This window comes from Sciurus vulgaris (assembly GCF_902686455.1).
Source record: "Sciurus vulgaris genome assembly, chromosome: 3".
NCBI lineage: Eukaryota > Metazoa > Chordata > Mammalia > Rodentia > Sciuridae > Sciurus > Sciurus vulgaris.
In genome coordinates this window covers 124,617,970-124,633,315 of record NC_136463.1, presented here as the reverse complement: position 1 = coordinate 124,633,315, position 15,346 = coordinate 124,617,970, and the positions used below count along the sequence as shown (strand labels likewise).

Genomic DNA, 15,346 nt, shown 5'->3' with positions numbered 1-15,346 from the left:
ACCAGCCTTCCTGGGGAAGACTATTCCATGGTCTATCAGGTCTCTTCATTAGGGAAACTTCCCTGCTATTCTATCTAAGTAGCTTTTCTTAATTTGATCCTATTACTCCCATGCTTTATACACAGCTGAGTACAGCAGTTATACTCAACAAACAAATGCCACTCAAGATCACATTTCCATCCAAGTACCCTCAAATGACCATGTCTCCCTACAAAGTGAAAGTCAATCTAGGTGTTCAGGGCCAGCTTTTTTTAGGTCTCCAATCTTGATTTGGGCAAATCTTCAGAGTCAAGCATACAGCGACCAATGGCCCCATGCGTGCAACCAGATGGTATTCTCACAGTTCCTCAGTTACATTACAGAAATTGGGATTCAGAGGGCTGTTCAAGATGGAAGCACTTAAGGAAATTGAAATGTGACCATAACTATTGACTCAGTTATAAATGCTGTGATTTCCTGGTCTTGGAAAACAGACCATGAGCAAGATAACATTGGTACCATGACAATCAAATGGAATGAGCCAAGGCAGCAGGGGACCTTTGGGTTGCATACAAGGAAGTACCTGCTGAGGATCTAGATTATTAGGAAAGGCAAGCTGCCAAGTTAGGCGGTGCAGCATCCTCCCTCCATGGGTCATTAAAAACTGAAATATGACCCTCCAAGATTTCCTGCTCAGGCACAGGTGGGTAGACAAAAATGACCTTTACAGATTTTAGAAGGAAGATTTTACAAGTCTTCAAAAGATGCACTTAGTGAAGATTGTTCTTGGGAACAACAAAAAAGTTCTGGAACAGCAAATGATCCATTTAGAGATCATTTGAAGAACTTCAATTGATTTTCCTAGAAATACCTTGGTTTCAGAGTACCTTGCCAAAAGTTCGGTAGATTGGCACACCTAAAATAATTAAAGTAATCAACTGTTCAAATCAGATACATCATGTATACACACATATGAATATATAGATGTGCATGTACATTTGCATATATGACTGAAGTTTTGAAAATAACACTCTGGATAATGAATATGGAAGACTTGGCAAATTATTTCACCTAAAATGCAATAACGATCAATGGCAACCCTGCCTACAAACAACCCACTAAGCAAGCTTTGGAATCATCTCTGAAATAGTCCAGACATCTGTCATTTTGAGGTCACATTTGCATTGATCCGCTTAGATCCTGGAAGAAAAAGAATGCAATTTTTCTAGATATCTGGTAGGACCACGAATCTAGGCAAAGAAAGGAGCAATGGCTGAGAGTGTGAGTTATGAAGTCAGATAGCCTGCGTTCAGTTCCCAGTTCTACTGCTTACTATCTGTATAAATCTATACCATTTCTTACATCCCCTAAGCCTCAGTTTCATCCTATGTAAAATGGAATTGCAATGATACATCCATTATAGAAATCAAATGAGTGTCACATAAAATGATTTGTGTAAAACATTAAATACAATGTCAAGCATGAGATAAACATTAGATAAGGGATAGTTAAAATTGTCCCTATTGTCAAGAACTATGAGGATCACGAGTCTCTTCACTTTCATTAATTCTCCAGGTCATCTCTGACAATGTATGAAAACTGTATAAGAAATCAGTATTCAAAATAGAGCAAACTCCCTGGAATCATAGGTTATATGCTACTACTAATCTACAATTCCTGAAGCTTCATTCTTTTCAGAAGCAAAAGAAAAGGAGGATTGTTGTATTGCTTTTTGAGAACCCAAAAATAACAGAATGAAACCAAGAAGAAGATGCATGTAATTCTGAAGCAAAAATTGACAGTCTCCAAAGTATCAGTAAAGTCTTAACTACCCAACACAAATTCTGTGCAGTTAATGAACTCCTGCAAAGAATGACCCATGCCTTATGAAGCATATGGATATTGAGGAACTAGCCTCGAGGAACATGGGGATGAACTTGAGTAACACAATGTTGGGTAACATAGCTTTAATGAATTTTTTTAATATATTCTAACTCTGGAGAGAAATGCCCAGCACCAGCAAGGGATGGTTTTCTTCAAACACTTCCCAATCTAGAAAGACCAGCCGTCTCTGTGGACTCACCCAAATCTTACTCTTCCATTAGACCTTGTCAAACACCCTCACCAGCTTTTTTAAATCCTGTTTTTTTAGAGGTATATGGGCAAGCCATACTGTGGCAACTGAAGTTCTGGTTGCTTATACATCCTTCTATCCAGAAGGCAGCCCAAAGCCAAGTCCCAGATGATGGTCAGTGCCGGCCCAGGTGATGGAGAACAATGTGGAAGAAACTGAGGTGCTCAGAGCACAGGGTCATGTGACCCCTCCCATCTCTCCACCCCCAGGCTCTTTTTCAGCCTAGGAGAACCACCCCAGACTCTCCATCAGAGCCCAACTCCAGGCCCTGCCTTGCTGGGAGCCTCTTGTCCCTTGAGCTACAGAAGCCAAACTCCCAGCCTCTCTGCTTCTCTTGCCAGCAGACTTCAGTCCATTGAGCACTTTGAGATTGATTCCATTCTGATCCATCATAACGTTTAGGTTCCTTCCCTCTGTCCCTTTCCTCCATTCCTTCCTTGCTTTTCTCCTTCCTTCCTTCTTCCTTCCTTCCTTCCTTCCTTCCTTCCTTCCTTCCTAGCAATATGATTTTGGCCTTTTCTTTTCACATGGGGGGTTTTTCAATAATTATATGTTCAGGAAAGTATAAGTCCAAAGAGCCATTTGGACAGAAAACCTCCTGCATGGAAGCATATAAAGGCGAAAATCCTTCAAATTCAATCTTATAATTTTGTCTGCTTATTATCATCCTGAATTATTTTTCTTTAGTATATTTCCTCATCTGTTGGTATGAAGAATGTATTAAACTATTAATATATATGGCCAAGATTATCACCCATGAGAAGGGACGTTGACCTTTTATAGCAGGAAGCAGAGTTTGTCATTGACCTCCAACTTGTCCACGCCTTGATTTCCACCTATCGCACTACACACTCTCCTAAGGCAGCTTTGGTCTGGTGATGATTACAGTAGAAGGAAACACCATTCCTGTAGAGTCATGGCAATGACCATGGTCCTGAAATATCATGAGCCCTGAGAACAACTGATTCTCTTAATCCTGAATTCAGAAGTGGCTCCTTTGCAAACTTTCTGTGGAATTCCAAAGAAGGTGATGGAGGAGGTGGAAATAGGGACGTGGGAGGTGGGGGAATGGAGAGAAGTGGGCAGAGTTGTTGGAAAGGACTGACCACTGAGATTGGCGGGGGCGGAGGAGGGTTGGTTTGGACATCATTTTCATATATCCAAAGAACCAAACAGAACCCATAGCTAACCCTGTAGCTTTCATCAATCGTTTTTTTAAAATCCTATGATGATTCTGGGAGTTCATTTTTCATTTTTGCTCTGGGAAGGTGGGAAGGGGGTGGGGGCAGGGTATGCATTTGACCACTTTTCCCACGCCTCTTCCTCAATTTTGTTTGAGGTTAGGGGACATTTTCCAGAGACCATATGTTCTAACTTTCAATTTCTAACCTGGTTCAATAAATGCTGTGCATAATTTGGAGGATGTCCCTTCCTCCTAGAATTTCTGCTTCTTCAAAACAAGTTTGTTTATTGAACTTCTGCCACATACTGGAACTGTGCTAGGTACTGGGGTACAAAGCAGAGCAGATGCATTCTCTGCTCTCATGGACATCATAGCTCCAGTGGGGAGACACACATAAGCAGCTTCGGATGGTATGCTCTCCTTTCCCCTCCTGATTACAAAAGCCTATAAAAGGCACCATGGAGACATGAAAGCACCAGGGAGGGGGCCGCCGAGTCTTCCGGGGGCAGTCAGGGGAAGCACCACTTGTTCAGTTTGCTGGGGGCAGGCAGCGTGGAGGAGAGGGTGATATTGCATAGACACAGAGACCGGATCCTTTACAACCTTGTGTGATTAGAATCCTATCACACCCTATACGCAGTGCAAAGCCACAGAATGGTCATAAGCAGGGAGGACTTGATCCATCTGGGATGAAAAGATCATGCTGTTTTGCAGGATGCAGTTGCAGGGCTCAGAGGCAGGGAATATCACAGAAGCTGTTGCTCTAGTTGGAGTAAAGAGCTGAAGTGTCCCCGGAAAACACCAGGACACTGTGTATTAAATGAAAGGAGTCAAATGTGAAAGGTCACCTATTGAATTCTTCCATTTGTATAAAATACACAGAACAGGGAAGTTCATAGAGAAAGAAAGCAGATTAGCTGGTAGTCAGGGGCTGGAGGGGAGAGGGAAATGGAGAGAAACTGCTTAATAGTTATGGGGTTTCTGTGAGGAGTGATGAACACATTCTGGAACTGGACAGAAGTGGCAGTTGTATAACATAGCGAATGTTTGAAATGCCATTGAATTGTTCGTTTTAAAAGGTGAATATTGTGCTATGTGAATTTCACCTCAGTTAAGCACACATACACACACACCAGCATCCTGAGCCTCAGAAAAGACAGTGGACTGTGACACAGACCTGGATTGGAATCCTAGTTCTGCCAGGATGCAGCTGTGAGACCTAAAGCCTGCCTGACACTTAACCTTTAATAAGTGTAGTCTCCTATCTGAGGAGAACCTATCTTGTGCGACAGCAGTGATAATTCACTGAAATTATGCAAGTACAGTGCATTTCACCACGTTGGATGCACAACCTGACAACCAGCTCTAAGTAAGGCTTATTGTTAGATCTTTAGGTATAGCTCCATGGTAAAGTACTTGCCTAGCATGTGTGAGACCCTGGATCCAGCCTTATCACCACAAAGGGGGATGAAAAGCTTATTATTAAAATTATTACCTGTATTATCCTCAAAGACAACTCTAAATTTATTCAACTACTTTTATTTTAGCTCTCAGGTATTTTTTAGGATATACTGATTTAGATGAATGTCAGCTAATTGGCTTTCTTTGGCTGAGTTTCGTCATAAATTTTCACATTGTGGAGAATTTGGTCAATATTAAAAAGAAATGTGAACCTATGTCCACAAAAGTATGAGCTTCAGTAAGTCCACAGCAGATATCACTGAGTGACACTAGTCTATGCCCATGGCAGGTAGCACTGGAACTCATGGGCTTTACCTTAGATGTAGACTCAGAATCCTCCACACAGTATTCTGGGGAGTCTGTCAGTCAGAGTTGGGTTGCAAGATGGTACCCATCTACCATCTCTCTATGATAATAATTTGTTTCTCTTGAGGAGGTACATGTAACCAACAAATCTCAGTGCTGAGCATATATATTTTGTTCCTGAAGCATTTATAAAGCCAGTGAATCACTGGGCATTACAGAAATTTCCCACCTTTAGTATTGTGCAATATGTTTGAAGGGAGAATTTAGCATAAACCTTTAATACTTCAGACATATTTAAACAAAAAAAAAAGGGAGGAAGGGAGGTACAGTATGACCTTAGGTACAATACTAATACCTAATATTCTCCTGATGTTCTACAGTATTCAAAGGTATATATGAGCCTCCCTGGTAGGTGGGTGTTATCACCACCAGCTTAGGAAACAGAGATTTGGAATATCAAATGACTTAAGGTGCTGTAACCAGCCAGTCATGCACGTATTGACATCTGGGTTGCTATATAAACTATCGCAAACTGAGTGTTGGAGGCTGGAAGTTCAAGATCAAGGTGTTAGCAGGACATGCTCCCTCTGAAAGCATCAGGGAAGGATCCACTAAGGTCTCTCTCCTAGTAGCTGGGGTCCCTGAACTGAGACATTCTTACACTAGTCACCGCATAATGTTCTTTCTATAGGTCTGCATCCAAATCCCCTCTTTTTCATAAGGACACTAGTCATATAGGATTGGGATCCCCCTTACAGCAGTATGACCTCATCTTAACTAATTATATCTTTCAAGGGTCCTGTTTCCAAATAAGGTCACATTCTGAGATATTGAATTAGTCTTCAACATATGAATTTTAAGGGGGCACAGTTCAAACCATAACATGGGTGATCAAAGCCAGGCTTTCTGTGCTTTTACTGTGTGTGAAACATTGTTTTAGCTGAAGGGTTCAAATTGCTGGACTCTCTTAAAGGCAAGACTCCCCATTACTCACTCTAATATCGCCTTTTCGTAAGATTCTTTTTTCAAAAAAAAAAAGTTCAAAGGCCTCATATAAAAAATCAGTTATGGTTTTCCTCATGCATTAACCTGACATAATAGCTAAATATCATGTACTTAATGACCTCATGAAATACTGAATTAAAAAACTAAGAAATTAACAGAAACCACACACATACCCAAAAGTAAAAGGAAGACCAAGAGATTCTATGACAACTTACTATATTTAAAATCGATGCTGTAAATTTTGAATCCATTAACACCACACACACAGAGCCCTTCCTCATTAGAGCCCAAGGGCTATAACTGATATTTTTATCCCTGCCAGAAATTATCAGCGGGCTGAAAGAATGGGATACTGGTGATGTGGTGATGTGAGCATTTTCCATTTTAATTGGAATTCTAACTGATCCAGAGCCAGATTTCCTTCTGTGCCACAGCCTGCGGAAGCAGCCTGGGAAACTCAAGTAGTCAGGGAGTGGAGAAGCGCGGCGTCCTATGGAAACAGGCAGACATGGCAGCGTTCAGGAGAAGCCCAGAGAGATGTCCACACAGCCACTCCACCTTGTCCTTACTGCCAGTCTCTCCCAGGCCACAGACCATCCTTGGTGGGGGTCGTGACTGACCCTCCTCAGGACCCTCTTCATCACCCCTTGAGCCCTCCAGGCTGTCCTTCCAGACTCGTGTCTCTTTGGAGAGCACCACCATCGGATGTTATTCATTGTCACCATTTGATAATGTCCCTTTCCTAATAAAATGCTCACCCACGAACATCTGCTGGGCTCTCACTCTGTATCTCACTAGATTTTCACAGCTCCCCCATCAAGGGACTTGATACAAAATGCTGTCTCTTCACAGCAGTGGGAAAGGAAATGCATGCCAGGACCCTGGGGGGCAGAACGACAGTGCTGGCAACTGTGGGTGGAGACAGCAGCCACAGAAGGCTCAAGTGATCACTCAAGTGATCTCAGGCTCCTTAGAAAATATATGTTGGAGAGGTTTATAGCACAGGATCTGAAGGCAGAGTATATTCTAGCACTGTCACTTGGGTTTTTTTTTTTTTAATGGTACTGGGGATTAAACTCAGGGGTGCTCTACCACTGAGCTACATCCCAAGCCCCTTTGATGCTTTATTTTCAGACAGGGTCTCACTAAGTTGCTGAGGCTGGCTTCAAACTTGCTATCCCCCTACCTCAGTCTCATGAGTAGCTGGGTTTATAGGCATGTGCCACCACTCCTGGTACTTCTTAGATATTTGACATGAAACAAGTTACATAACTTTTCTGAGTTTCAGTTTTTCTCATCCATAAAATGGGTCTAATAATAAATGTATAATAATAGCACTTGGGATTAAGATGAAGTCTGTATGTGATAGAGTGCAGCCAATATGTATTATGTGAAACTGTCAGAGGGTCTTAGGGTAAGGAGACTTATTCCTTCCACCCAATTAAGAATGTAAATGTTGCCACTCCAGCAGCCACTATGGCTCATGAGGTGCCCTTAGGAGTGGAATAGCATGAGGGCAGGAGCCCAGTGGCTTGCTCTAAGAGACTGCCACACCACATGTGGCCTAATTCCTTGTTTACTTTATGTGAGAGAAAAAGGTAAAACTCAGTCCATTTCATGCCACTGACAGTTGAGGTTTTCATCACGTATAGCCCTTGAATCTGGGCTTGGGACATAGCTACCATTACATGGGGATAATATTAAATGATGTCGTGGGATTGTAAGAACCCAGTGACTGGAGAGACAAGCACCAGGCATGAGGAAGTTACTGATGTTATTGTTATTTTCCAGGTTCTGGTATCATTTATTCTTACTACTGCAACCCTCCTCTTAGCCCCAATTTGACAAATGTGGACTGAGGATCAGGAGGTTGAATAGCCCTCCCAGGGGTGCGTAGCCAGAAAGAGGCACAGCTGGATGCACACACTATAGCTCCATCCATGCACAGAGGCCTCTCCCTGATGGTGACCCAGGTGGCACTCTAGTGAGAGCCCACATGTGCCACCAGGCCTATGTGTGCAAACACACAGTGCAAAGGTCACTGTCTCTTCTGTTTATATCATGGCAGACTCTTTTTGATGCATGTGATGAAAATCAAGTGCAATTTTAAAAAAGAGAAAAGAAAAGTCAGTACAGGGAAAATGGTACAAAATGTCACTTCAGAGCCCACAGCACAGCCACAAAGTTAGCTACCCCTGACAGGCCATGAGCACTAATGTGAAATCTGTGCACAGGCTGCAGATCTGGTTCTTGCAAAAGCCCACCCAGCACCTACCAGGAAACAAACAATGTGCTGCTGGTGTCTGCAGCTCTCAGTTTACTCTTTTAGGTATTTTGGGTGAGGCCAAAACTCCTCATTTCTCTGGCACAGGTACAGATCCTTGGAAGACAGAATGTTCTAGAAATATGGGATGCTGCACCATTTCAGCTGCAGGTCATACTGAGTTACCTCTTGGTTTGCACTCTGAGAAAATCAGATCAATATTCGCTGACTATATGTGAGATCAACACTCACTGTGCTTGTTGATCTATTAGTTCATCTAAGTTAGAGGCTCTTCTGGGAAGTATAAACTTGAAACTCATTGCTTTATTTGTTCTCATGAAGAGAAAAAAAAATTCCAATTTTTAAAATGAAAAAAGAAGATAAATTACATTTATAAGTGTATTGATTGATATTTGTTGATAGAGGAGAGGAGAATTTGGGGGTTTTAGAATTTTGTTTTAAATTTTGAGCTTCCTCTGTGAGTTTTTATTAATTCATGAATTCCCTGTAGCTCAAGAGATGCTAATTAATTCAAAAAGCCATAATAGCTAATCATTGGCTAAATAAATCTAAAATGGAGAGTGTGTCACTGGAGATACCACTGCTCATTTTAATTAAAACTACCAATTTGTGAAGTAATGTAAATAAAGGTTATTGTATCCTTCTACTCCAGGAGGGATTAACCCTGTGCATGGCCTCCTGAGAACCTAGAAAGACGTAAAAAGCCAGATTTTTGTGGGACTTAATAAATTACTGGGTTAGGATTTTTATCAGTGCAAGCCTGTTGTTTGCTGACATTGTAAAGCCACATGGAATTAAGCAACCTTGAAACACAGAATGGAGAGGCACAGAGCTGAGGAGTGTTGCCTTGAGGGAAATATAATCCATGCCAAGGAAACAGACACCCCAAATGGTGGGTTTCATCGACCCCCAGGTCTACAAAGAATGCGAGTGTCCCAGTCTCACCATTGACAGAAGAGATCAGATAGCTCCCTCTCGGAAGAGGGACCTGTGCACCGGCCACTGATGAAGCATAGGGAACACTATCCCCACACAGGGCACCTCTGCACACTGAGTACTTCAAGATGAAGGAAATCAAGAAAACTGCAGAAGCTGGAAGGTCACCCTGACCCCCCACCTGCTCTCTATGGAACCTCATGTGACAGGTGTTCTGCCCTCTGCCTGGAGGAACCTTCACTGTGAGGCCCAAAGAAATCTGAACAGGCAGGTGGTGCCATGTTCCCCCTGGTTTATTACCCTTTTTGTCAGTCATACCTCTGCACTACTCTCCAATCTTACTCAAACACAACCTCAAAAATACAGATTTTTTTCCCCTAAATCTTTGGGCCTTCATTTCTGAAGGTTTCCTTATCACCTAACTTACAATAAATAAATTTGTTATGCTTTTCTCTTGTTAATCTGTCTTTTGTTATAGGGGCGTCAGTCATGAACCTTGCAATGAGTGAGGAAAAGATACCATTTTTCTTCCCTACACTGCTCAAGTGAGTCACCCCAAGAAAGCAGTTTATGTGTGGATGATCATATAGTGTCATCGTTAAATCCAAAGCTGAGCTGGAGTGATGCTCTCGGCGGATTTGCCCTTGACCAAGGGAAATCCATCTTTATTGTCTCCCTAATCTGCTCAAAAACCATTGATGATGAAGTCCTAAATCGAATTCCTAATAAAATCCCAAAAGTTTTAGAGGCAAAATCAGAATACGGCTCACAATACCTTTCGACCAATGATGAGGAAATTATTTTGTCGTTTAGTCCAAAGGCCCGAAATTAGTTTGAAGTTAAGAAAGGGGTGGGGCGGGCGGAGCATTGGGACCAAGATGGAGTTTACAAAATGAAAATTACTGTTATCTTATCAAAAGGCTACTTCTGAATGGAGCCTCCTGACAAAGCAGAAGTCTGGCTGGTACTTGAACCAGATAAACTTGTTATGCAAATAGCTTTAGCCATAGGGGAAAGGGCTGATAATGAAATTGCTACAAAGCCAACTGCACATTTATAGAGGTGACAAAAACATCAGGAAGGGTCCTAGCATAGGGATGAAAGCAGTGCAGAATTTATGTGAGCATCGTGTTTAATTTATCATAACTAAGCTGTCAGGAGTCATGCTTTGACAAATGCATAACTAACACATATAAATGAGTCAATTATCACCAACAACCAAAGGTTCAGACCAAACAGGGTAACGGGTTTTTGTTTTTTTTTTTTTGTTTGTTTTTTTTTGTTTTTTTTCTTTTAAACCCCAAGACAGGTTGCTAATGGGATTTTAGACTTTAAAAATATATCTCCTGTTTCCAAATAAGAGGTAAGAAGCGAATCTGAAAAACACTCAGCCACATCCAGTGTTGGTGCTACCTTGCCTTGCGGCCCTTCTGATGCCTGCGCGCCTGCGCTCTCGCCCTGTCCACGCTGCGGTAATCACTAGACTGCAGCCAGCCCGACCCATTCAGATCCCTACCGCCCATGAGATGTCACCCAGGTCCTTTGGTGAGAAGTAACCAGCATAAACTGAGAAAGCCCTAAATGACCAAACAGATCTGCAGGGTCTGCAGTTTACATGGGGACAAGGTACCAAAGGTTTTAAACTGTTAAGAAATTTCTAATCCTGTTTGTTCTTTAGAGAGAATCAGTTCTGTGTACCTGCATACATGCTTGTGGCTTGGTATACAGAGGGGACTGAAGTAATTAGGTGATAATTACTTCAGGTTAGAGATAATTTTCCTAAAATTGCCAGATAATCATCTTCCCTGCCCCAGTCTCTCCAAAAATGAAAAGCTTATAATGTGAAGGCTTTAATCCTCTACCCTTCTTTTCCAGTATGAGCAAGGTAAGTAGAAAAGCAAAACCAAAGCTCTCTCTTTAAAATAGACAGTTCAAACCCAGGAAGTGCCATTGTTTATATTTAATTAGGGATTTGAATTAATACAATGAAATGTCTTGGGTTGGCTGAGTGGCTCAGCTAGGGTAGGCAACCTCATTTACAAAACCGGAGATTATTTGGAAATGGTGGGCAGGTTTTTGACATAAAGATATGAAAGATTCCCAATCTTGAGGGATATTCCTAAAAATATTGTAGAAGGAGAATTCATGGTTGAAAAATCTAAGAATGTTTATAGGAAAAAATAGAATTGTGGGGCTGAGGTCAAGGAAGAATCTATGAACATCTATAATATATTCACTAATAGGGCTGGGGAGATAGCTCAGTCAGTAGAGTGCTTGCCTTGTAAGCACAAGGCCCTGGGTTTGGTCCCCAGCACTGCACAAAAAAATAAATTAAAAATAAAAAAATATATTCACTAATAAAAAACAATAAAGACAACTTATTCAAGAAAGAGAAGATTGAGCGAGGTATGGATGTACATGCCTATTATCCCAGTGACTCAGGCGGCTGAGGCAGGAGGATCACCATTTGGCGAGGCCAGCCTGAGCAATGGTCTCAAAATAAAAAGGGCTGCAGTCGTACCTTAGTGTTAGAGTGCCCCTGAGTTCAATCCCCATACCACGGGGAAAGAAGAAGGAACAGGGAGAAGGAGTTGGAGAAGGGGAGGGAAAGAGAGAGAGGTATTATTGTTTTGCCATAGGAAATAGCAGAGTGGGGAGGAACTTCTATATTGCCTATAGCTCTAAAAGCCCAACCCTGCCATCACTGATGTATCTGAATTGTCAAATCCATCCAAGCAATACCATGGTTGGTTAAGTACACAAACTTACTCTTGAAAAAGTAAATTGAAGCCAGACTTCTGAGAGTCAAAGCACATTTTAGAGGCATCAGGGAAACTTGGAATGGGAAGGTGCATCAGTGAATGTGTAATGGATTTTTCTAGGCCAGTACCTTAGGAAGGTCAATCAAGGGTATCTGTGTGCAGCAACAAAATGAAAAGGAAAAGTGTTTGGATCCGTCCTTGCCAACAAAATCCCTGGAACCTTAGCTCCCAGATTTCTTTCTCTGGGGTGGTCTGAAATGAGGCCCCAAGCCAAGGGGATACAGTTCCCTCTTCCTCATGAGACTCCCAAGCCTCAGGAAGGGGCCCTTCCTCTGCTTCCTGTGAGCATCATCCCACCTGCAGGTATCTGATGTCCCTCCCACCTTGTCCTGACATTCCCATCCCGACTGTGGCTGTTCCTGGTATATTCTGTAGACAGAGCAACAATGTCAGAGTGGGGTTAGAGGGCAAGGGCATGTCCTCCACCCCTGACCTTGACCTTCACAGTCACATTCCAACATAGCCTCTCTTGGTAGAGTTCTTTTCCACTCACCTCTCCTGAGGAGTGTGGCACAAGTCCAGACAAGCATACAATTTCAGGGACCCTGATCTATATTGCATTGAAATGGAAATGAAATACAGGTCCACAGTTCTTATTCAAACCCCTTGGGGCCAAATAAATTTCATCAAATTTTAGATAGGTAAACTGGTACATTTACTGTATATTATATAACACCCCCAGAAGGATCTGGGGCAGCACACTGTAATCAAATACTAATATATCTGCAGCAAAATACATGAATATTCACACTAAGTAAGACAAATAATGACTATAAATAGCCTCACATCAGTTCAGGTCATGTGTTGCCACCAAATTGGTTCATATAAGGTCAGGTTTTGCTGCTAAATGACTCAACTGTGAAATAACTTTGATTTTTCAGAGCTCTTTGGATTTGGGGATTGTGGATAAGGGATTATAGAGCTACACTGTGATTAAGGAAGATGATTAAGACATCCAGTTTGATTTGTTGCCCAGAATCTTGACGGATGCTAAGTCTGCCCATTGGCAAAAAATGAGAAGAACATGAGTTGACCTTCTCTACTTAGTGTTTATCAGTTATTTGGTCACTTCATTTCTCCTCCCACAACCTCTGAGAAACTTGCTTGATACACTAAGTGCTGAGGTACCTCTTCCCAGCTCCCTCACTTGGTCCAGATTCCCAGCCCACAATTCAGCAGACCCCATCTTGGGAACTTGTGGCCTCTCCAGCAGACTTAGTGCCTTCTGCAGATTTGGAACCAATGCGGTCCCCTTCCAAGGCCAGGCCCACATCCCAGCACTGAGCCACCCTGCTGGTGTCACTGTTGGTTCTGTGTCTTAGAACCAGTAAGTCTTGCCTGGTGGCATAGCACCCACCAGGATATGACACCATCAGCTCGGTTCTCATCCTGCTCTCTATAACCTGAGTATGGACTAGGGGGTCTCACTGTGGTATCCCAGGCCCAAGTTCTATTTTGTCCCCTGATCATCTCAGAAACTAGAGCTGTCTCCATGCCACAGATCCTAGAGCCAAGTCCAACGCGCAAGCAGCAACACCTGCTAGCGACTGTTAACCTCTGTCTTTCTCTGGTCCTGGTCCCAGGGTGAACATCAGATGTTAGATGCCGAGTCTCTTCTCTCATTGGACATGACATGTTGATGATATTTGGCCCATGACAGAGCAAGTTCTCAGATAAATGTGACCCATATGTTCAAGGGGACTGATTATAACCGAGTCAAATGGAACTCCTTATTTTTCAGATCCTGCAGAGGCATCTTCTGTCACTCACTGGAACAAATCCTACATAATAATGTGCTCTTAGGCATAGCCACTTCCAGCACGAAGTAAATCCCGCAACTTGGATTTCTCCGATCGTTGTCTAAGGCCTTGTTAGATAAGCATTTTCAGAGGAAGAAATACTCACTGTGAAATAAAGTGGTTGAATTCCTCACACCATTTTTCTGGATGCAGTAAGGTAGGAGGAGGATTTCTAAAAAAACAAAAGCAATTTTTTAAAAATTAAAGTTCAGCAAAAGGCAAGATGTCAACTTGTCTTTATTGATGTCCTTCTAAATCGCTGTAATAAAATCTGGTTTTTCCCGGGTGGGAGTCATTCATTAGTGGTAACTTATCAAGTGCTGGCGCCTGCTCCTGTGGTCACTCCTTTTCATTTACTGAAGGCCTAACCATGTCCCCCGCTTTCTCGGCACCTGAGAGTCACACAGCGCAGGGACATTCTGCAGCAGCGGTCACTCTAATGAGGGGTGAGGCAGATGCACAAGCCATTAGAATGCAGAGGGTTACCAGGGCCATGAAAAAGCTATAAACACAGTGCCAGGGGCTTTAGAGAAACAGACTTTTAATTGTACAGGATTTCCAGATCATTATGGTACCACTTGGATTAATTATGTGATGCATCCAAAGTGTACTCATAAATGCATCCATCACGTTTTTAACCATTTCCTTGTTCCAACTTCTGCAGTAGGCCCTGGAGAAAGCAGATCAGTCCAAAGAACATTCCAGATTCCAAGAGGCTCCTGGGAAGAGAGGGAGACTGACATGTTCTATTCCCAATTGTGGGAGGTCCCAGAGAATGAGAGAACTGCAGAAAAACCCTCAGGTAACCAGACCACCTCCTAGTGAGAAAGCAGAAAAAAGGCAAGAGTCCTGAATGTAGCTGAAATTTTACCCCAAAGAGATTTAATTTTAAAACAGAAGGGGCTACGTTACTTTTAATTGATAGTATTTTTTTCTAGTCATTAATGGAAATAGGAGCTTGTGGGTGAGTCAAGTTAAGTAAATAAAGAAAGTAAAATTTCTGCACATCTAAACTATAACTGCGAATTTTAAACCATTATATGTAATCTGTGTTATCACCTGGGTTCTAACTGCTTCCCAAAGCCACAGAGTGCTCAGCTCCAACAAGTAGAGAAATGGTTTAACACCAGGAATTACCAGAATAAAAACTGTGATTCCAGTTTGCCTCTCAGTATCTAGTCTCTTCTCATATGTGTGTGTGTGTGTGTGAGAGAGAGATTTATCCCAGGAGCACTTTACCACTGAGTTATATCTGAGGTCTTTTTTAATTGTGAGACAGTCTTGCTAAGTTGTTGAGGCTGGCCTCAAACTTGTGATCCTTCTGTGGCAGGTTCCTTAGTAGCTGGGGTTTAGGCATGTTCCACCATGCCTAGCATCTCTGCATTTCTTTTGGCACAGTTTTTATTTTGACACATTGCTGACATAATAAAAATTATA

At 42.2% G+C, this 15,346-nt stretch overlaps 1 protein-coding gene across 5 annotated transcripts in view; it reads right to left on the bottom strand.

The window, feature by feature from the left end:
• Positions 1-15,346, bottom strand: part of MYO3B (myosin IIIB) — a 548,027-nt gene that overhangs the window by 335,393 nt on the left and 197,288 nt on the right. For 2 of the 5 annotated variants that reach the window (XM_079135472.1, XM_079135473.1), the window contains exon 8: positions 14,016-14,081. The exons of the other annotated variants lie outside the window; for them this stretch is intronic. In XM_079135472.1, the coding sequence (XP_078991598.1) occupies positions 14,016-14,081 (66 nt within the window). The remainder of the gene's footprint in view (positions 1-14,015; positions 14,082-15,346) is intronic. 5 annotated transcript variants of the gene reach the window in all.